The sequence below is a fragment of the Oncorhynchus keta genome, chromosome 12 (assembly GCF_023373465.1).
Source record: "Oncorhynchus keta strain PuntledgeMale-10-30-2019 chromosome 12, Oket_V2, whole genome shotgun sequence".
Classification (NCBI taxonomy): Eukaryota; Metazoa; Chordata; class Actinopteri; order Salmoniformes; family Salmonidae; genus Oncorhynchus; species Oncorhynchus keta.
In genome coordinates, this window is record NC_068432.1 from 2,144,439 (window position 1) to 2,167,472 (window position 23,034).

The following is a 23,034-nucleotide window of genomic DNA, read 5'->3' on the forward strand; positions in this document are numbered from 1 at the left end:
AACAACAGAGCGATACGAACCTTGTTTCAGCAGGATGTTGTATCTTATGTCATGCCTTATTGGAATGGATGTATTGATAATATCTATTGGAAACAAGTTTGGATGTTGCCACACACATACCTACTTGTTAACAAAATTATAAAAGTTTCCTTTAAAATGATTCATAAATATTATCCTGCCAACCACTATATGAAGAAGTTTAAGGAAAATATAAACTCAAATTGCTCCTTTTGTAATGACCACCCAGAAACAGTGTTGCATCTATTTTGGCATTGTATTCATGTAAGAAAACTGTGGCAAGACATCAGTTGATTTATAATTGAACACTTTTATGAAGGTCTTACACTATTGTGGGGAGATGTACTGCTTGGATTCTTTACCTATGATAGGAATAAGCTGAAACATTTTTATGTAATTAATTTCATTATTCTTTTGGCCAAATTTCATATTCACAAATGTACATTTACTAACAAAAAACACATTTTCTTACCCTACAAAAATAAATTGAACTGTATTTTAAGACAATTAAATACTCTACTAATAAAAAATCTGTTAGAATTATAAGTGTATGTATGTCCCTTAAGGTCTTTGTGTAATGTGATATTGTACCCCCTAGCTCAATTGTCCATTGTATATAATCTATATATACTTGTGTTCCCTCATGTTCTCTCTGTATTGATTTGTTGTCAATAAAAAATAAAATAATAAAAACACTTTTGTAGGATTTCGCTCTAGGTTTTGCAAATTTATTTAAAAATGTAATTTCAAAGTTTCAATAATACTGGAGCCAGGCCAGGGTTGACTCTTCACTCAGTTGGTAGGAAAATAAGACCTTGCCTAAAATCGTATCAAAATCATTTCACCCTGTTTAAAAAAACATATATATATAGTTTATATGCATTTATATGCGTTGATATATGTGTGAAATATTCTTATTGTGTTTTTGTACTCCAGAGAAAGTAGTCTGTGTCCATATGCTGTAAAAGAGCCACTCGCTTATACTACATTTCCCAGAAGTCTGCATAGGCTGTCCCTTGCTGTCGTGTAGATGTCATCAGCCAAGTGCCGAAGCTGTTGGCGTGGGTTTTCTTGACAGATTATCAGTTTTGACCGTTTTCTGCATATTTCTATATCAAAATGACGGTACGTCGTGGCTACTTACTCCACTTGTGCATGTATGATGCTTTTCAGGTTTAATGCTAGTCATGTTATGTATAACTAGCCAACTACTTTGTTAGCTAGCACTTAGCTGCATTAGCATTAGCTAACTTGAACTAGCTTGCAGCTAACACGTTACTTAGAAAAGACGAAACTAGACACCGGGACCTACGTCTAGTTAAGACGCCTATTTGATGTTTAATAATAATAACACATCTACATTTAAATGATACATTACATTAATTTTAGGAGCGGAAGGGAACAGCTAAGTTGGACTTCCTCAGAAAGATAGAAGAGGACATGCAGCAGAAATGGGAGAAGGAAAGAACGTTTGATTGTGATGCACCCACCACTATTGGGGAAAGCACCAAGTAAGTCTACTGGGACTGTTTATTTTATGATCATCAACGCTCTATTTGAGTTTTCATGTCCACTTTTCCCAACCAATTTCTAATGGACCACCCTCTCCTTTGTAGCAAAAACAAATACTTTGTCACCTTCCCCTACCCTTACATGAATGGAAGGCTGCATCTTGGTCATACTTTCTGCCTTTCGAAGTGCGAGGTAAGATTTATATAGATTTGACTTACATTTAGCACTATAGGTCTTATGTTAAATATCCTCTGAAAGATTCATTTTACAATTTGCTGAGATATCTGTCTTTTTCTTTGTAGTTTGCTGTTGGTTTCCAACGCTTGAAAGGGAAGCAATGCCTATTTCCATTTGGGTTGCATTGTACAGGAATGCCAATCAAAGTGAGTTAATTTTAATCCCTTGTTTGCTGTGTACATTATACATGGTCATGGTTGGAAGTTAGACATTAAAATGTATTTTAATCCACAGGCCTGTGCAGACAAGTTGAAGAGAGAGATGGAGGTTTACGGCAACCCGCCACAGTTTCCTGAAGAGGAGGAGGAAGAAGAGGAGAAGCCCAAGTTTGCAGATGAGTTCATCATCAAGGACAAAGCTAAGGGCAAAAAGGTGAACTTTAGATGAACATTTCAATTGATCCTCTGTGCTACTCATATTCTTGGGGGAAATTGTTCCCATTCATACACCATGTAATCTCATTGTGATCTCTTGTGTGATCATCAGAGCAAAGCAGTGGCAAAGGCTGGAGGGTCAAAATTCCAGTGGGACATAATGAAGTCTCTGGGGTTGAGTGACATGGAGATAGTGCCGTTTGCAAACGCAGCGCACTGGCTGGAGTACTTCCCACCCATGACCGTGAAAGATCTGAAGATGATGGGTGTGAAGGTGAGTGATAATGTCTCGAGGCTGCCTGCTGGTTCGACTTAGGAGGCGCGCACACCTCCAACCGCTTCCGAGTATATTACTTGCTAATGTTCAGTCTTTGGATAACAAAGTTGATGAGCTTAGAGCAAGGATTTCTTTCCAGAGAGACATCAGGCCTGTAACATACTTTGTTAAATGGAAACATGGCTCTCTCGGGATACTCTGTCGGAGTCGGTGAAGCCAGCAGTATTCTCAATACATCGCGCAGAAAGGAATAAATATCTCTCCTGGATACGGACGGGTGTATTTCATGATTAACAACTCATGGTGTAATTTTAGGAACATACAGGATCTCAAGTCCTTTTGTTCACTCGACGTAGAATACATCAATTAAATATCCACCTTATTATCTCCCAAGAGAGTTCTCTGTCATTGCCACGGCTGTTTACATTCCACCTCAAGCCAATACCTCGACAGCCCTTAAGGAACTTCACTGGACTGACTTTATGTAAACTGGAAACCACATATCCTGAGCCTGCATTTATTATAGCTGGGGATTTAAAAAAAGCAAATCTGAGGACTAGGCTGCCAAAGTTCTATCAACATATCGACTACTACTCGTGCTGCTAAGACTCTCTACCATTGCTTTTCAAACTTCCGGAATGCTAAGAAGGCCCTCACCCATCCTCCTTTTGGGAAAATCTGACCACGACTCCATCTTGCTCCTCCCGTCCTATATGCAAAAACTCAAAACAGTGCTTCGAACTATTCAACCCTTGTCTGACCAATCGGAATCTACGCTTCAGGATTGTTTTGATCACGTAAGGTAGATTGCGAGTATAATCTAGATGCATACACGGATACGGTGACTGAGTTTATAAGGCAGTATATAGGAGATGTAGTACCCACTGACTATTAAAACCTACCCCAACCTAACCATGGATAGATGTTAGCATTCGCGAACCACTGCATTTAACCATGGCAAGGTGACTGTTTATATTCTGCCATATTACCAGTGTAGTTATTCACTCCGCCAGGCAATCAAACAAGCTAAACGTCAGTATAGAGACAAAGTGGAGTCGCAATTCAACGGCTCAGACACGAGACGTATGTGGCAGGGACTACAGACAATCATGGACTACAAAAGGAAAACCAGCCATGTCGCAGAGACCGACGTCTTGCTTCCGGACAGGCAACCGCAAGGCTCTCCAGAGGGTGGTGTGGTCTGCCTAACATATTACCGGGGGCAAACTACCCGCCCTCCAGGACACTTTCAGCACCCAATGTCACAGGAAGGCCAAAAAGATCATCAAGGACATCAACCACCCGAGCCACTTCCTCTTCATCCCGCTATCACCCAGAAGGCCAGGTCAGTACAGGTGCATCAAAGATGGGACCGAGAGACTGAAAAACAGCTTCTGTCTCAAGGCCGTCAGACTGTTAAACAGCCATCATTAGCACATTCGAGGATGTTGCCTATAGGCATAGACTTGAAATCTCTGGCCATTTTAAGGAATGGAACACTTTAATGTTTACATATCTGGCATTACTCATCTCATATGTATTTACTGTATTGTGGACTATGTTAGTCAGATTTGGGTATATGTTGAGTCATTTGTTAGATATTACTGCACTGTCAGAGCTAGAAGCACAAGCATTTCGCCACACCCGCAATAACATCTGAAAATCATGTGTATGTGACCAATACAATTTGATTTAATGACAAGAAACCAGTAAACTGGGCTTGATTCTTGTATGCAGTACCATGAATCCTGATGTTAAAGGGTAGGGAGCAAAAACGTAACATATGGATTTGTATTAGTTCATGCATTTAAGTCTGAATTCAAGTTAAAACTCATTTTTTATTTTTCAAGTAATTACATAAAATGCCGATGTCATGCCGGACAATGTTTTTCCGTGGAGTGGGGTGGGTAATATGGACTGCCTTGCAAGCCAGCCTATTCCCTATACTGTGAACTCTTAACATAAATAACTTAAAATGTGTAACTTCAAATTAAACAATTGTTTGCACTGATTACTACTGGTTTCAATAAAATGTTCAGGCAACTTACAAGCAAATACTTTATGAATTTGTTACAAATCAGCTTGCAAGGTTGTGAGCCAACTTGCCTGCTAACGTTAGCCCTACCAGCCAGTTGAGTCAGCCAGTTGCTATCAACACCTAGCTTACAGATGCAATAAAGTAAACCAAAGTTTGGGAAATGCATAATGCCATCTAACCAGTTATCAAGTAATGTTATATACAGTTGCCTTAACCAGCCAGTTAAAGTTAGATATTTTTGCCTGTTCGCTAGCCTAGCCAGCTAACTAGCCTAGCTAGCCAACCACCATGGTCGATATAGCTACGTAATAAGCCAGAAATCAACACCAACTAGTCTAGCAGAGGCAGGATCCCACAGAACACACAAAAGCCAGCCGATATAAAGCAGAGACTTACCGAAAGACGGCTGAGTTAGGAGCGAGGCGCTTCAGAGCAAGAGACTGCTTCACTGGTCGAGGGAGAGTCAACTAATCCAATAGCGATATAGTGTGGTAAATCCAAGTAGATAGATTCCAGGGGCAATAATACATAGGAAGAACGGGTTGAAAAATTGACCAAACAAATTGGGGGATGAAAAAGAAGTCCAGACAAGGTACTAAACAGGCAGGAATGATTTGCCAGAGGCAAGCCTGTTGCTGGTACAGGAGAAGTTAGAGCAACCCAGACTAGAAAAGCAGAGCAGGATCATCCGTCCCCCACATGTGGGGAATCTGGCTGTTTAAGTCAAATTGTGATTGAATTGTAGCTCACCACTATCAATACTCGGTCTGCATGGCTAATGGTTAACGTTAGCCAGCTCAAGTTAGATAACGCAGAGTAGATTCTCCATATGATGAGAGTACATTGTGGGTAGTTTAGAAGATGTATCCTGAAATAAGTTAATAAATATGTAAAATCATAACTGTTTGAAGTTATAGGTAACCAGATCGTGACCAATGTTCCCTTAATTTTATAACTAAGCAAATTTCACGTCTCCTGGGCACTAACTTGAACATTGTGGAAATTCTATGCAGCTTCCAGCTCACGCGTTTACTGTGAACACTGAGACTGTACCTGCTTTAAGTTAGTTTTAACAGTGGTCAAGTTGGCTACTGTCGCTATTTGATCATAATGTAGGCCTACCAGAGTGCCCTACCGTCAAGAACAATGGAGAAAATGCATCCCATAACAGCTTTAACATGGAAATAGCTGTTCTCATTCAGCCTACTGTAGCACCCAATGTATGGTGTTCAATGTAGGCCTACATTCCATGAGACTTTTGAAAAAAACACGCATGGCTTGATATTACCCTGTTTATCAACTTGTCCTTCAGACAAGGTGACTGAAAATGTTTTTTGATGCAAGAAACCACTTTCAAAATAAAATGGATAATTATTCCCATACCATTATCAGAATCTCATTATGCTACACTCTGCCTATAGGCTTCAATAAGCTAAGTGGCCAGTCTCAAAATACAACACTGCCCCTTTAAGACAAAAGAAACGGCTCTTTACCTGACTCGCTTTTCAAAGATGTTTAGAAATGTACACATTTTGGTCTCCCGAGTGGCGCAGCAGTCTAAGTCACTTACAGATCCTGGTTTGATACCGGGCAGTGTTGCAGCCGGCCGCGAACGGGAGATCCATGAGGCGACGCAAAATTGGCGCAGCGTCGTCCGGGTTAGTGAAGGGTTTGACCGGCCAGGATGTCCTTGTTCCATCGCACTCTACCGTCTCCACTGGCGGGCCAAGCACATGCACTCTTGACACGGTCACCAGGTGTTTCCTCCGACACATTGGTGTGGCTGGCTTCCAGGTTAAGTGAGCATTGTGTTAAGAGGCAGTGCAGCTTGGCGAGGTCGTGTTTCAGAGGATGCATGGCACTTGACCTTCGTCTCTCCCGAGTCCGTGCGGGAGCTGCATTGATGGGACAATTGGATACCACAAAATTGGGGAGGAAAAAGGGGATACAAGAATAAAATGCATGCACACATTTTATGCTCTTGAAGGACGCAATCACTCCCCTATTGCTGACTACAAATTATCTATAACTGGGCTAATACCTCAATAACTGGATAGAATATGTACAAAATGTGCACACGCGACTACATGCAGCTCTCGCTTTGATATCACAACAAGCGCATCTACTCACGACCGCTAATGCTGTCAACACAGTCCAGTTCAAAATAAATGGCACCGATCCATATCTGACAATGGTCTATTTGCATCTAGGCCTACTGCATTTCTGATTGTTTATGCCGCACCGGTCTGTGTCGAGTCCGGGCTGAGTCGTGCCTGTCAATGCAATAGAATCCTACTTCAATGCTTTCTGCCTACAACAAAATCTCTTGCATTGTTTGTTCATTTTGGTATGTTGCATTGAAAGTGGGTAATACTGCGTTGATTTAGATCACAATTGCCGCAGTTAAGGGAAACGTTCATAGTGCTTAACAGGGAAAACTAGAACAGTGGTCACCAACCTTTTCTGAATCAGTTTAAGCCTAATCTAATGCTCAGATTCTTTTTAAACATGACTTAAATGTAAGCCTATGCAAAGTTAACCAATTAAAAACAGTACTGTAGCAATGACATCCATGTATGACTATTTGAAAGTTAAATGTGTGGTTCTCAAGTTAAGATTCAGGCCTTAATTCTACAGATCAACAACCATTACTCAATTTTGAAAGTATTTCAGGTGCTGTCCAGGTTCTTAAGCATAATTATAATCACAGGTGGACTGGCGACGCTCCTTCATCACAACCGATGTCAACCCATTCTACGACTCCTTCGTGAGGTGGCAGTTCATCACCCTGAAAGAGAGGAAGAAAATCAAGTTTGGTAAAAGGTATGTTTAGAACTTGGAAAGGTTTATTATAACCTTGCAATGTGTAAACCTAAATGTAAATGTTAAATGTAAACCTTGTAGCATTATTACATTGATTTACATTCTAACTTTTTGCAGGTATACCATCTACTCTCCAAAAGATGGACAGCCATGTATGGACCATGACAGGCAGACTGGAGAGGTGAGATTTTCTTGCCACTACATGAACTTTTATTCATCACATGCTTTGGAAAAAAACAGGTAACAATGAAATGCTTACTTACGGGCCCTTTCCAACAATGCAGAGAGAAAGAAAATGGAGAAATAATAATAAATGTGCAATGAGTAGTGATAACTTGGCTATATACACAGGGTACCAGTACCGAGTCGATATGCAGGAGTATGAAGTAATTGATTTAGATTTAGTACATATAACTTGGAATAAAGTGACAGATAATAAACAGTAGCAGCAGTCCATCTGATGAGTCAAAGTTAGTGGAAAAAGTGTCAGTGCATATAGTCCAGGTAGCTATTTGGTTAATTATTTAATCAACTATTTAGTAGACTTATGGCTAGGGGGTAGAAGATTTTCAGGGTCATGTTGGTTCTAGACTTGCTGTAGCAGAGGGAACAGGTTATGACTTGGGTCACTGGAGTTTGACCAATTTTTAGGGCCTTCCTCTGACACTGCATGGTATAGATGGATGGCAGCAACATAATCTCAATGAGGTTTTGTCCCTCTGTTGTGTAGCTGCAGCTCTATAATCAAGTTTTTACATTCTAGGGAGTTGGACCACAGGAGTATACCCTCATCAAGATGAAGGTTGTAGAGCCCTACCCTGCAAAACTAAGGTACTACATGTAGCAGACAAGACAGTGTTTTTTTTAGCATGACCTACATTGTCATTGATATGATATACAATCAACTTTGTCACATTTTAGACCTAGCAGTTTTGCCTGATAGCAGGTAACATTTGTTGCTGGTTGGAGAAAGACTACCATTCACCTTCTGCAAATACTCTTCTGAAAACTGTTACCCTCAGTGGCCTTAAAGGAAAGAACATCTTCTTGGTGGCAGCTACTCTCAGACCAGAGACCATGTTTGGCCAGACTAACTGCTGGGTCCATCCTGACATCAAGTACATAGCCTTTGAGATGGCCTGTGGAGATGTGTTCATTAGCACGAGGAGGTCAGCTAGGAACATGTCTTACCAAGGCTTCACCAAGGAGAACGGCAAGGTTACAGTGATCATGGATGTTCTGGGAAAGGTGTGCACATTTAAATGACATCCTTATGTTTAAGTGTCTGCACACACATTTACCCAATAATGTACGTTAAATAGCCTGAGTTCCCTCTGACACACACGCACCTTGTGAGTTTGACCACACACACTCACATAGTGGTAAATGTCTTTTTACCTTCTCTGTAGGATATTCTTGGATGTGCTCTTAGTGCCCCGCTGTCGTCTTACCAGACCATCTATGCCCTGCCCATGCTTACCATCAAGGAGGACAAAGGTATTGAGAATGCTCCAAATACCGCTTTTTTTAACTGCATCCATCCTGTCTCTGCTAGAGCACATTGAGACGGCTTGAGGCAGTCCTCCTTTTGAAGAGCTAAAGTGAAGGAGACATAAGTCATTGTAGAGCACAGTGAACATTGCTGAAATGGACAACAAAGATTACTTTTTATTAGGGGGTAGATCAGCTTTAATATTACAGATAGATTATGGCTTCCATCAATGTAATTGCCTGCATCATTTCCAATCCCCCATATTTTATTGATAAATATTTTTTGTGTCTTTATTATATTCCCCCAACACCACCACCCCTCCCTTAATTGAAGTAAACTAATGGAGAACAACACTTACGCTTCTATGTGCATTCAGGAAGTATTCAGACCCCATGACCTTTTCCACATTTTGTTACAGCCTTATTCTAAAATTGATTAAATTGTTTCTCCCCCACCTCAATCTCCACACGATACCTCATAATGACAAAGCAAAAAGTGGTTTAGACATTTTTGATAAATTATAAAAATAAATCATATCACATGTAAGTATTCAGACCCTTTACTCAGTACTTTGTTAAAATCAAATCATATTTTATTGGTCAAATACACGTGTTTAGCAGATGTTATTGCAGGAGTAGCTCAATGCTTGTTTCTTGCTCCGACAGTGCAGTAATATCTAACAATTTCACAACATACACACAAATCTAAGTAAATGGAATTTAGAATAATGGAATTAAGAATATATATGGATGAGCAATGTCAGAGCGGCATAGATGAAGATACAGTAGATAATATAGAATACGGTATATACATATGAGTTGACTAATGCAAGATATGTAAACATTATTAAAATGACTAGTGTTCCATTTGATTAAAGTGGCCAGTGATTTCAAGTCTATGTATGTAGGCAGCAGAGACTGTGCTAGTGATGGCTATTTAATTTTGATGGTCTTGAGATAGATATAAGCTGTTTTTCAGTCTCTCCGTCCCAGCTTTGATGCACCTCTACTGACCTCAACTTCTAGGTGGTAGTGGTGTGAACAGGCAGTGGCTCAGGTGATTATTGTCCTTGATGATCTTTTTGGCCTTCCTGTGACATCGGGTGCTGAAGGTGTCCTGGAGGGCATGTAGTTTGCACCTTTGGCAGCGAGTCTTCTTGGGTATGACGGTACAAGCTTGGCACACGCTGCAGGTCCTCTCAAGCTCTGTCAAGTTGGATGGGGAGCGTCGCTGCACAGCTATTTTCAGATCGCCGGAGATGAGGTTCAAGTCCAGACTCTGGCTAGGCCACTCAAGGACATTGAGAGACGTGTCCTGAAGCCAATCTGGTGCCGTCTTGGCTGTGTGCTTTGGGTTGTTGTCCATTTGGAAGGTGAACTTTTGCTCAAGTCTGAGGTCCTCAGCGCTCTGGAGCAGGTTTTCATCAAGGATTTCTCTGTACTTTGCTCCGTTCATCTTTCCTTCGATCCTGACTAGTTTCCCAGTCTCTGCCGCTGAAATACATCCCCATAGCATGATGCTGCCACCACCATGCTTCACCGTAGGGATGGTGCCAGGTTTCCTCCATACGTGACGCTTGACTTTCAGGCCAAAGAGTTCAATCTTGGTTTCATCAGACCAGAGAATCTTGTTTCTCATGTCCTGAGAGCACTTTCGGCTCCTTTTGGCAAACTCCAAGCAGGCTGTCATGTGCGTTTTACTGAGGAGTGGCTTCCGTCTGGTCACTCTACCATAAATGTCTGATTGATGGACTGCTGCAGCGATGGTTGTCCTGGAAGGTTCTCCCATCTCCACAGAGGAGCTCTGGGTTCTTTGTCACCCCCCTGACCAAGGCCCTTCTCCCCAAATTGCTCCGTTTGGTCGGGCGGCCAGCTCTAGGAAGAGTCTTGGAGGTTCTAAACTTCTTCCATTTAAGAATGATGGAGGCCACTGTATTCTTGGGGGACCTTCAATGCTGCAGACATTTTTTGGGACCCTTCCCCAGATCTGTGTCTCGACTCAATGCTGTCTCGGAGCTCTACTGACAATTCCTTCGACCTCATTGCTTCGTTTTTGCTCTGACATGCACTGTCAACTGTGGGAACTTGTATAGACAGGTGTGTACCTTCCCAAATCATGACCAATCAATTGAATTTACCACAGGTGGACTCCAAGTGGTGGAAACATCTCAAGGATGATCAATGGAAACAACATGCACCTGAGCTCAATTTAGTCTCTGAGCAAGGAGTCTGAATACTTGTGTTTTATTTTTTTAATACATTTGCAAAAACATTCTCAACCTTTTATCTAGTTGTAATTATGGGTATTGTTGATCCATTTTAGAATAAGGTTGTAACGTAACCAAATGTTGAAGAAGTCAAGGGGTCTGAATATTTTCCGACTGCACAGTAATATGCATTTTACGGACACAGTATATTTTACAATCGGTATCTTTTGTTTTTAGTCCCATTATTCAGCTCCCCTCAACCCCCTCCCATCAATCTCTGAACACCATCCATATTTTTAGATATATATTTTTTTACTCTGCTGTGATGTTTCACACAAGTTCTGAACCTTTCTAATATTGTTTCTACAGATTGTAAATTAAAGAGATTTTTTTGCTAAGAGTATTATATTATTGATCGATTGACTAGGACATTTAAAGTCAACCAACAGTGTGATTTGCAGCGTTGGTTCCGGGTAATGTTGCAATTTTTCATCCATTCCTGAACCTGCGACCAAAAAAAGTGCTACATTTAGAATCCGGTGTCGTTTTGCGTTTTGTTCATCGCTATATGGCACAGAGGTGACATTTTTTGTCCTTTTTAAACTGGTCTACCTTTTTGTTTATCAAACATTTCTTTAACCAATTTTGGTCTTGAATGCAGGGCCGACAGACAAGTTGTGACTTACTGATGTCCACCTGAGGGGATGCTGCACTATGAGTCATTACAATTAATAATTTTGGTCCGCTTTGCTCCAGGCGTTTACATTTGCATCAAAAGGGTGTGGCTGAATTGAAATATCAGAAAGCAGATATCTATGGCTTTGTTCGCTCTAATGCGCATCATCCTGTGTTTGATAGAAAAGGCAATGACTTCCTCAGAGGACACAGCAGGGGCATGTCTTGTGGTTTGTAGATGTTGGTTTTGTTTGTCATGTGACTCTGGTCCACTTGTTTTGTGACCCCCCAGGCACTGGAATTGTCACCAGCGTACCGTCCGACGCACCTGATGACATCGCTGCCCTCAGGGATATCAAAAAGAAACAGGTGACACTAACTGTACAAAGCTCTGCCTGTTTGTGGCTACTGGTCTATTTTAGTCAACCTATGCATTGCAAAATGTGTTTTGGTTATTGATGTAATTGGAGATCACTTGGATTCCTCTTATAGGCCCTGAGAGAGAAATATGGTATCGAAGACAAGATGGTCCTACCTTTTGAGCCGGTAAGCTTAAGTCACACTGACACCCTCGCCTTGCACGTCCTTTTTCCGGTCCCTAAATGATCAGACAGTGCAGTGTGTGCCTAATATTCACTGCTGCCCTACTCCTCCAGGTGCCCATCATTGAGATCCCTGGCTATGGGAACCTGTCTGCTCCTCTGGTGTGTGACGAGTTGAAGATCCAGAGCCAGAATGACCGTGAGAAGCTGGCAGAGGCCAAGGAGAAGGTTTACCTCAAGGGCTTCTATGAAGGGGTGAGTCCTAATGGCTACACAGAACATCTCGACTATGCATGCGTATAATACAATGCAGCTTTATTTATCCCCATAGAACAGTTCAGGATACTGGGGGCTATAGATGGGCATCAGAGGTATTCAACAACATACAATGGTATATGAAAAATCAACATCCACATGTTCTCTGATTTTTCTAATGAATGGTCCTCTTTTCTCAGATCATGCTGGTTGAAGGCTACAAGGGCCAAAAGGTGCAGGATGTCAAGAAACCCATCCAGAAGATGATGGTGGAGAAGGTACCCTGGTTGAAATCAATTATTTGATAGCAATCTATTTATTGCATTTCTGTTTATTTTCTGCAACTATGTTTACAATGTGGTGCTGTATGCTACTGTTGGTTCTTTCTCTGACCTGTATGATGTGTTTTCTAACTGGGATCTCTACCAATGTTCCCAGGGCCAAGCTTTGATCTACATGGAGCCAGAGAAGCAGGTGATGTCACGCTCTTCAGACGAGTGTGTGGTGGCACTATGCGACCAGTGGTGAGTATGGGAGCCTGAAAATACTCCCTGATGTATGGTAGTTTTTCCTGTTTATTCACTGATAGCAATGGTGAAACGGCGCGATGTTCAGTGTGGATCCAAGGCTACCTGACAGCATAGACAAGTATCTAAGGGTAATTATTAGGGAAACTCTAAACTGCACATTTCTGAGCTGAATTCCTAAAGTATGTGGTGACTGTCTGACAGGTATCTGGATTATGGAGACAAAGAGTGGAAACAGCAGGCCATGGAATGCCTGAAGTCACTGGAGACGTGAGTCATTCCGCTGTTCTGTCGCTCAACTGCCCCAGCTCCCTCCAGTGACTATACCACTGCTAACACGCTCCTTGTCAAAGCAATATGTCAGTGTGTTGACGATTTTGTTGGTCAACCTGTGCTTCCTGTATATGTTTGACTCTTTAGGTTCTGTGACGAGACGAGGAAGAACTTTGAGGCCACTCTGGACTGGCTCCAGGAGCACGCCTGCTCTCGTACCTACGGACTGGGTGAGGAGGGTGACGGGAGTTGGAGGAGGGTGACGGGAGTTGGAGTTAGTTTGTCACAACACAGCGGATTCTGTGCAGAACCAGGAGGTTTTTACTGACCATGTGACCTTACAACTCTGGGCCTAGTTATAGCTATAAAATACAGTCTATAACTAGACCCCATAGAGTCACATTGTCAGAAAACATTCTGGGACCTCTCACGTCCAGAGCATCTTTTGAGACCATCAGTAACCGTTCAGAGCCTTTTTGGAATTTGCAAGGACTTAAGATAAAGACAAAATACCCACCATAAGGAAGCATTTTTTAGTAAGTCATGTGCCATACTGCAAGGAAGGACACGTTTCACATGCTTAATGATCAGTTATCCATTTCATTGGTGGACCCAGCATGCTAAGACATAGTAATGATATGATAATCATATCCCTTACCGTTCACATTAAGTGTTTGATTGTTGATGTTTTTTGTACGGTGTGCTTGTTGCCATAGGTACAAGGTTGCCATGGGACCAGCAGTGGCTGATCGAGTCCCTATCTGACTCCACCATTTACATGGCCTACTACACCGTGGCTCACTTCCTCCAGGGGGGAGTGCTCAACGGACAGGGACCTTCTCCTCTAGGGATCAAGTATGGGCCACTCGACTCTCACGCGGTTGTCTTATTTAGCGGCGATAGGCATCTGTAGATGCAGATGGAAGATATTGCAGCATGTTCAGATGTCCTTTTAAACATATTGCAATGGAGAAAGTTTGTATTTTAGTAGTTGGAGATGTATATGAACATCATGTACTGTTTTGCACATGTATTCCTTTTCGAGGAAGAGGATAAATGCGCTGTGCCAGATTTTTAAATCCCTATTTGGTTATGGATACAGTACTATTGGAGCCACTACATAATCTGAGTCTGTGCCTGCTCTCTCGCTCTCTCTCTCTGTAAGGCCAGAGCAGATGACCAGGGAGGTGTGGGACTTCATCTTCTTCAAAAGCTCTCCCTTCCCCAAGACGGACATCCCCAAGGAGCACCTGCAGAGGCTGAGGAGGGAGTTTGAGTACTGGTACCCCGTGGATGCCCGTGTGTCTGGGAAGGACCTGGTGCCCAACCACCTATCCTACTACCTGTACAACCACGTGGCCATGTGGCCCAATGACAGGTGAGACGTACCACCTTCCTGTCTCTGCCTGCCTGCCTCTCTCTGGTTCTAGGGCTGCTGCAGTGGTACAAGTCCGGTATTCCTCCTAATGAATATAATAGTTTAGATAGATTTAAACGTTTATATGCTTCGTAGCCTTACGGAGAGCAATTTGAACTTTGAAATGAAATGAGACAACAACCATTCAAAAAAGTAGTTTTGTTTTTGTTGAATTTTTACCCCTTTTTCTCCCCAATTTCGTGGTATCCAATTGTTTTAGTAGCTACTATCTTATCTCATCGCTACAACTCCCGTACGGGCCCGGGAGAGACGGAAGGTTGAAAGTCATGCGTCCTCCGATACACAACCCAACCAAGCCGCACTGCTTCTTAACACAGTGCGCATCCAAACCGGAAGCCAGCCGCACCAATGTGTCGGAGGAAACACTGTGTACCTGGCAACCTTGGTTAGCGTGCACTGCGCCCGGCCCGCCACAGGAGTCGCTGGTGCGCGATGAGACAAGGACATCCCTACCGGCCAACCCCTCCATAACCCGGACGACGCTGGGCTAATTGTGCGTCGCCCCACGGACCTCCCGGTCGCGGCCGGTTACGACAGAGCCTGGGCGCGAACCCAGAGTCTCTGATGGCACAGCTGGCGCTGCAGTACAGCTCCCTTAACCACTGCGCCACCCGGGAGACCCAAAAAAGTAGTTTTATGGGTAATATTTAAAAAAGTAACTGGTGTACATTGTTATAAACTTATCGTTATCGTGATAATTCAGTACATTTATCATGATATGGATTCTTGCACATATCGCCCAACTTTAAGCCTAATGGCCATTCACTGCAGGGTCTAATCAGTTATGGGTTTGACAACTTGCCGATTGTATGGAATGTAAGACAATCCCTCCAGAGAGCCCCATGATTTTCAAGGAGATTATCTTTGTGTACACAGCGGAAAATGGCCGCAGGCAGTCCGAGCCAATGGTCACCTGTTATTGAACTCTGAAAAGGTGCGTTTATTTCCTTCTCAAATTGATTTTGTTAACTGCAATGAACTCTCCTTTTTCTGTCTCCTGCTCTGGCATGATGGGAGCGGTGTGTTTGTCTTAAGACGTCAGTGTCTTACACAAAAAGTGTGTGTTTGCGTGTGATCCTCCTAACGATCTGTGTTTGTATTCATCAGATGTCCAAATCCACGGGCAATTTCCTCACTCTGAGTGAAGCCATCGCCAAGTTCTCTGCTGACGGTAAGCATTCCAGCCTCTTACCACAATGCTTCCTAATTGCTAGGAGGCTTGATGAGAGGAGCAGTCCTTTTTATTTCCGGAAGTCGTTAGCATAATCAATTAGTTATTCTTTACTTCTCAATGTTTCCTTCTGTTTCTCCTCTGATGGGAGGGTGGCTAGCTTTATTTGAGGAACAGAAGAGAAAGGGGGAGCAGAGCAGTGGGATAGCTTCTCCTCCCTACCTTTTGATCTCCTCTTCCTACTTGGAGAATAGAAATCAATGCCATCTGTCCCAGAGTGGTGATGGGAGATGAATCATTTTGAGATGATGCCATGCCTGTGGCTGAGTGCTTCGTTCTGGTTATTTATGTAGAAGTTGGACTGCCTAAATACACTGCGCTCTTCACGTACTTTTGTAGTAGACAGGAGAGGATGGAGGGGAATTGTTTTGAAGCTCTGATTGTTATTATGCATCATTTAACAAATTGATCGGACTCTGCTTTTTTTAGTGTCAAAGTGCTTGTTTCTAGCAGTGCCGCTGTAATAGTGTGTCTGTGTTTAACACTCAGGGAACGCACACAGTCTTACTGTGTTGTGTGTGTGTGTGCGCGCCCTGATTGTTAAACAGTCTTACCATGTTGTGTGTGCCTTTGCCCAGGGATGCGCATGGCCCTGGCGGACGCGGGAGACACAGTGGAAGACGCTAACTTTGTGGAGGCCATGGCCGACGCTGGCATCCTGCGCCTCTACACCTGGGTGGAGTGGGTCAAGGAGATGATAGCCAATCAGAACAACCTGAGGACCGGGCCAGCCGACACCTTCAACGACCGCGTGTTCGGCAGGTACAGTCCAATGAGACACAAATTTGTGTGGATTCGTCATCCAAACTCCAACTAATTGATCCCTAGCGAGGATAAATGTCTGACCTTAGCATAGTTCTAAGACTTGTTGACTTATTTCCCCCTGTTCAGTGACATGAATGCAGGCATCATGAAGACCGAGCAGCACTATCAGAGGATGATGTACAAGGAGGCATTGAAGAGCGGCTTCTTTGAGTTCCAGGTAACAAGCTGACATCTGTCAGTGTTTGGGCTGTGTGCAGCATTCCCAATCACCAGTGATGAGACCCTAAACTGTGTGTGTGCATGTGTGTGTCCTGGCAGGCAGCCAAGGATAAGTACAGGGAGCTGGCCATCGAGGGGATGCACCGGGACCTGGTGTTCCAGTTCATTGAGAAGCAGACCCTGCTGCTGGCCCCCATCTGCCCACACCTCTGTGAACACACCTGGGGTCTCATGGGCAAGGTAAGGGGGACAGGGCTCACAATATGACAACCTCTAAAGGCCATACATCCATATCAGAACCTTGTTGGGATGAAAGGCTATGGTCATAAATATTGCCATAATACCCCCTCCTCTCTCCCCAGACTGGCTCTCTGATGAAAGCATTGTGGCCAGTGGCAGGTCCAGTAGACGAGGTGCTGATGCGCTCTTCTCAGTACGTCATGGAGACAGCACATGACCTAAGAATACGTCTCAAGGCCTACCTGGCACCCCCCAAGAGCAAGGTAAGACCTATAGCTAGCTACCTGGCACCCCGCTAAGATCAAGGTAAGACCTATAGCTAGCTACCTGGCACCCAACTAAGAGCAAGGTAAGACCTATAGCTACCTGGCACCCCACTAAGATCAAGGTAAGACCTATAGCTAGCTACCTGGCACCCCACTAAGAGCAAGGTAAGACCTATAGCTACCTGGCACCCCACTAAGAGCAAGGTAAGACCTATAGCTAGCTACCTGGCACCCCACTAAGAGCAAGGTAAGACCTATAGCTACCTGGCACCCCACTAAGAGCAAGGTCACATTAATGTTCTGCCAAGGTGCAGAGAGATCTGGGCACACAGCCAACAGGGAACTAGCCATTTTATTGCAATGACAATACATTTTGTACCAGTACCACAGTAATACCGTGAGTGAATAGTAATGTGTGCTTTATGGAGCTGAACTAACCACTTTTGTGGTTCTCATGTTTGATGAATAGTCTAATTGTTAAATGAGACACAATAGTCCTGCAGAATCTTCTCCCTTTCACAGAGAACATTGAGCCAGAAAACAAGTCACTTAATTAAACCGTGACAATACCAGCCTTGGCTACAGGCAAATCTCACTAAGTTGTGCAGCCATTCCCCATTTAGTGACATGTTAGATCTCATTGTTTTAGTAATGTTCTCACAGCACTGCAGAGACCAAATGAGCTCTCACACTCAAATGGATACAGTCCTAGACAGATGCTAAAATGTCAGGCTCCATCATCAGGTTATCCTGTGTAGTATTCCGTTTTAGGGACATGCGTGTATGGCGGAGCGCTATATAGTCATAGCTTCTAGCATGTATGTTTATTTTTCAACCTTGTCTACATTTTGACATTCCATTAGTAAGTGCCTGGAGGCAGCAGGGAGCACAGATCCTATAATTCATATATAGTTCTAGCTATATCTAATTCTTTGGCAAAGGAGAATATTATTAACAACTTGTAGCTCTCGCTTTCATACATTTTATTCGTTGTCTTTAAAAAAAAAAAGAAGTTTTTTTTTACTACACTTGAATTTGTATACTCAATCGGAAATTAACCCATACGTTTCAATCGCACTATATAGCTGAACTTCCGCGACACGGATTGAATCGTGCCCTTAGTGACCATCAGTGAGAACAGCTCTACTTCAGAGACCATTAGAGTAGCTGTAGCATCCTGCCTTGGAGACTAGACATATTTAATGTGTGGCTCACACACACCCTCCACTACTCATCTAAGAAGAGGGGGGGGGGGGAAATGACCGTGAAGGCAAAGTGTCTAGTATGGTGACTGGAAGAGACGACAGCTGTCATGTAAAATGAGTTCACGGATGCCCAGCTCCACTTGGCACAGAGACTAGTTCACACAGTAGCTTTTAGAGCGGGAGCATTAACTAGAGTGACTTTTCTCAGTCATGTCATGTTAACCCAGGTGGTGTGATAATGGATGTCAGGCTGGATCAGGACTGCCTGCTCTGATGCACATTGCAGCCAGGGTAATGCTACTGCTGTTGTTTAATAAGACTGGACCAGTACTAGCAGACTGACTGAGCTCTCTGTTTTCCGTCTCTCTGTCTGTGTCCCTCCCCTCAACAGAAGGGTGATGTGAAGCCCACGGCCAAGCCCTCCCACTGCACTATCTACGTGGCCAAGACGTACCCCTCTTGGCAGCACAGCGCCCTCTCGCTGCTGGGAAAACACTACAAGGCAAGTACCAACCCCCAGAAATCTGCCTGATGGGGAATCATACAAGGCAGACCCAGGGAATCTGGGGGAAATAATCCACTATAACCTGACTCAACTAGGTTTTTAACATAAGTCCCAAAGGACACCCTATTTCCTATGTAGTGCACTACTTTTTACCAGGGCTCATAGGTTGGGTCCTATAGGTTTCTGGTCAAAAGTAGTGCACTATATAGGGAATAGGGTGCCATTTGTAAGACATCCTAAGTCTGTTTAGAAATAGATAGTTATAAAATGTGAGTTCAAGCTGTTCCCTCCTGTTGTTTTGGGGTGGAGTTGCAACAGAATGGAGAGACCCTACTGTGAGCTGTGATCTGCCCAGAGGCAGAGAATGTCATTCTGCTGACAACCTGGAATCCCCTTGATGATAGACTCTGACCCCCCCTGTGCGTGTGTGTGTGTTCTTCCCTGTGTGTGTGTGTTCAGAGCAACAAGGGCGCTCTGCCTGATAACAAGGTCATTGCCATGGAGCTTGGCGCCCTGCCGGAGCTCAAAAAGTACATGAAGAGAATGATGCCATTCGTGGCCATGATCAAGGTGAGGCTGAGGACAGGAGGGTTGGCCCTTATCTGCTCTCCCAGGGCCCTGATCTGTGGTGGGGTGGGAGGGTCTCACTATAACGGGGTTCTCTGCCAGGCTCTGCATTCTCACAAGGAGACTAATAAAAATAAACATCTCTCTGTACAGTTATTAAGCACATTGAGGACAAGATTTCCTTCATTAAATCAATTGTATTCATACAGGGGCAGCACAACAGTGATTTGCTAGCCTTACTCAGTGGTTCAGAGCTCAGCATGGTGTATTGCTAGAGGTATGGCTGTGCCAAAGTGATCAAACAAACAGTCTTCCAAGCCAGATGATTGCCTGTGTTGACTGTAAAATCGTGCTGTGTGTCAAATAAACGGATGTGAACACGAGCGCTTTAAGGCTAACTGCTGTGTGTTGTGTTCCTCAGGAAAACCTGGAGAAGAATGGCGCCAGGGTTCTGGACCTGGAACTGGAGTTTGACGAGCGAGCCGTGCTGCTGGAGAACCTAGTTTATCTGACTAACTCTTTGGAGGTACACCAAACACTCTTCCCTCACTTTCTCCCAGTACTACACGTTTCATGGAATATGTTGTGGAGGACAGACTCCACAACCTGATGTTCGTTCTCTAACTCTTAGCCCCCTGGTCATCACCGAAACAAGTGTGTACATCAATCAAGCTGTTGTTTTTAAACATCCCTCGTTCCTGTTGACTTCTCTTTTTTTTTGCCTGTTCATTTATCCATCACCTCGAGGGTGGAATGCAGCTATTTTGTATCTGCTTACGAGCACTGCTGTCCATACAGCCCTATGTGTTTTATCAATCTAACCTATTTCCCACCTCATTCATTATCCAAGCTAATTCCCCACTAGAGAAGTGTGCTTTATTAGTACTGTATTGACCAGAGTGATTCAGCCTGCCCCCTTTTATTTAGAGGCTATTGACACACAAAGATCTAGTTTGTAATCCCCTCTGTAGCCAGTCTCAATTATACTGAAACAACAACAGTTGCCTTGAATGTGCAATCAGGGTAATTTTGCTGCAGCGCCAATCGCATCAGGATTTCAGTCCAATGCCAACGCTCTTTTATTTGCACTCCACCTGTTCACCACAGTATGAATTCACAATGCCTCAAACACACTCTGCATGTCACACTGGCTACTGTGCTAATCGTTTCTCCCTCAATCTTTCTCATTCTCTCTCTTGCTCTCTCGCTCTCCTCTTTTCATCCCCAGCTTGATCAGATAGATGTGGTGTTCGCATCAGAGGCAGATGACAAAATAAAGGAGGACTGTTGCCCAGGGAAACCGTTCAGTGTCTTCAGATCCGAAGTAAATCCTACCACTATTTCTGCTTGATTAGTCCTCCACACAGATTTTTGCATCGTTGTAGTTGCATCATTACAGTGTTGAGACATCTTTTTATTTTTAGACCTTTCATCATTTTTTCTTAAACCACAATGTGCACTTCAACATTTTTGACAGCCATGGTAAATAATTCCTTGACACTAAAACGTGACTTATGACAACATGCATATGTATGTCTGTATAATGATTTGAACACTTCGTGAAATGATGCATTCAGTTCAGACCAGTGAGCTGTGTGTTTGTGTCCCCTAGCCCGGTGTGGCAGTGTCTCTGCTCAACCCCCAGCCATCCAACGGTCTCTTCACCACCACTATTGACATCCGACAGGGCGACAGCAGAGACAGCATCATCCGGAGACTATCCAAAGTCAACAGATTCATTAAAGGTATGTTATTAAACCCCTAAAGACCTTGCGACTTCACTGCTTTCCTATTGATACCGTGTAATTGAACCATATTTTATCAAGGTTTGTTAATAGCCTGCCCTGGGCTATTGCTGTTTCCTTGAGTTAACTCTTAAAGTAAACTTTACTGAGAGTATACATTGTTCTTTTAGATGTTCTAATTTTTTAAGTCTAGTAGTAATTAGATGAGTACCGTGCTCTTAGTTTCCGCACAGTAACTTCTGATCATACAATTAGCAGAATTTTGTTATTTTAGGTTGCTGTTCAACACGTCCCTTATGTCCTGTAGACCTGACGTGAAGTATTTACATTGTCTTCCTGTCCCCTTGCAGACCTGTCCAAAGTGAAGCTGATGCGCTTTGAGGACCCTGTCCTGGGGCCTCGCCGGGTGCCCATCCTGGGGAGGGAGGAGCAGGGCAAGCTGCCTATCTCTGACATGTCGTCCTTCAGCATCAGCCTGGCTGACAGGAAGGTCCTTATGACAGACAATGGCCTCAGTGTAGACATAGGAGACACCCTGGTGTACCTGGTACAATAGAGCACAGGTCTTGGGTCTGTTTCAATACTTTTACAATGCTTCCGTCCTTGAGGAAACCACTGGTCTTACAAGGGTTAATCTTGTCTCAAAGATATCAGTAATTACCTCAAGGAAGGTAGGAAGGATGCATGTTAAAAAGCATTTGAACAGGGCCCTGCTCTCTGTGTAGGGGTGTGGGACTGAACAGCAGGAGGCTGTAACAGAATGACAAGACAGCATTTTTCTGCTGTAGATGTTACTATGTGCTATGACATACACAGCTCTGTGGAGTACAGCCAGGAAGTAGTCTTGCCTTCACCGTTTCTATTCAAGTGGTTAAAAGAAATAGAATGTACTCGTGTCTTCTCCTCCCATCGTATACGAAATGCAATTATGTTGTTTCAGCGATTCAGTGTCTGTCATGATGTTTTAAAGAATGGACGAAAGAGTAATTGTACAAGGTGACGTGAATTTTCCTAAAATAAATCAATCTTTAACGTATTTGGGTGGTGCATTTCTTTATTTTCATCCATATTGGGATATATGTCCCGTATTATGGTCACATTGAGCTCCCTCTGCAGTGGTCCACTAGATCAGGGTTTCCCAAACTTGGTCCTGCCCCCACTCCCCTAGGTGCACGTTTTTTGCTCTAGCACTACACAGCTGATTCAAATATCCAATTCCAAAAACCACAACGTGCAACGAGTTTGGGAAACCCTGCTCTAGGTTGCCAGTTGGGTGGGATGTTCACATGACCAACCTAGAAAACACAACAATGAATGAAATGGAAAAACATCTAATGGACTGAAGTCAATCTACTGGCAGTGTGAGCACAGCTAATTAGATCCCCTTTGGAAATCAGTCATGTAGTTGAAACGGTCTACCTCTGTCTCTACTTTGTAGTGTGTGTTTATAGAAACATAATGCTTTTTTGCTTTCAACAGGAAATGTTCTCGGCTGTTCAGAGAATCATGGTGAGATGTTTCTTATTTGACCACGAGCCTCCCCAGCCCATTACTGTCATACTGTTACTACTGTCAACGACGGCACCAAAAAAAGCAGATGTGAT

At 43.4% G+C, this 23,034-nt stretch overlaps 1 protein-coding gene across 1 annotated transcript; it reads left to right on the top strand.

Moving 5' to 3' along the window:
* The first annotated feature begins 991 nt into the window (after nt 1-991).
* LOC118390859 (leucine--tRNA ligase, cytoplasmic-like) lies at nt 992-22,466 on the top strand. Its single transcript, XM_035781562.1, has 32 exons — nt 992-1,143; nt 1,408-1,529; nt 1,635-1,722; nt 1,833-1,913; nt 2,002-2,139; nt 2,254-2,415; nt 7,167-7,279; nt 7,397-7,460; nt 8,043-8,110; nt 8,302-8,527; nt 8,689-8,776; nt 11,945-12,021; nt 12,145-12,198; nt 12,309-12,449; nt 12,650-12,727; nt 12,888-12,973; nt 13,181-13,246; nt 13,397-13,479; nt 13,966-14,104; nt 14,415-14,627; nt 15,564-15,621; nt 15,795-15,858; nt 16,497-16,680; nt 16,810-16,900; nt 17,002-17,142; nt 17,265-17,405; nt 19,005-19,115; nt 19,578-19,688; nt 20,107-20,211; nt 20,914-21,009; nt 21,298-21,430; nt 21,781-22,466. The coding sequence occupies exons 1-32, from the start codon at nt 1,138-1,140 to the stop codon at nt 21,984-21,986; spliced, it is 3,534 nt and encodes a 1,177-aa protein (XP_035637455.1). The 5' UTR covers nt 992-1,137; the 3' UTR covers nt 21,987-22,466.
* The last annotated feature ends 568 nt before the right edge of the window (nt 22,467-23,034 follow it).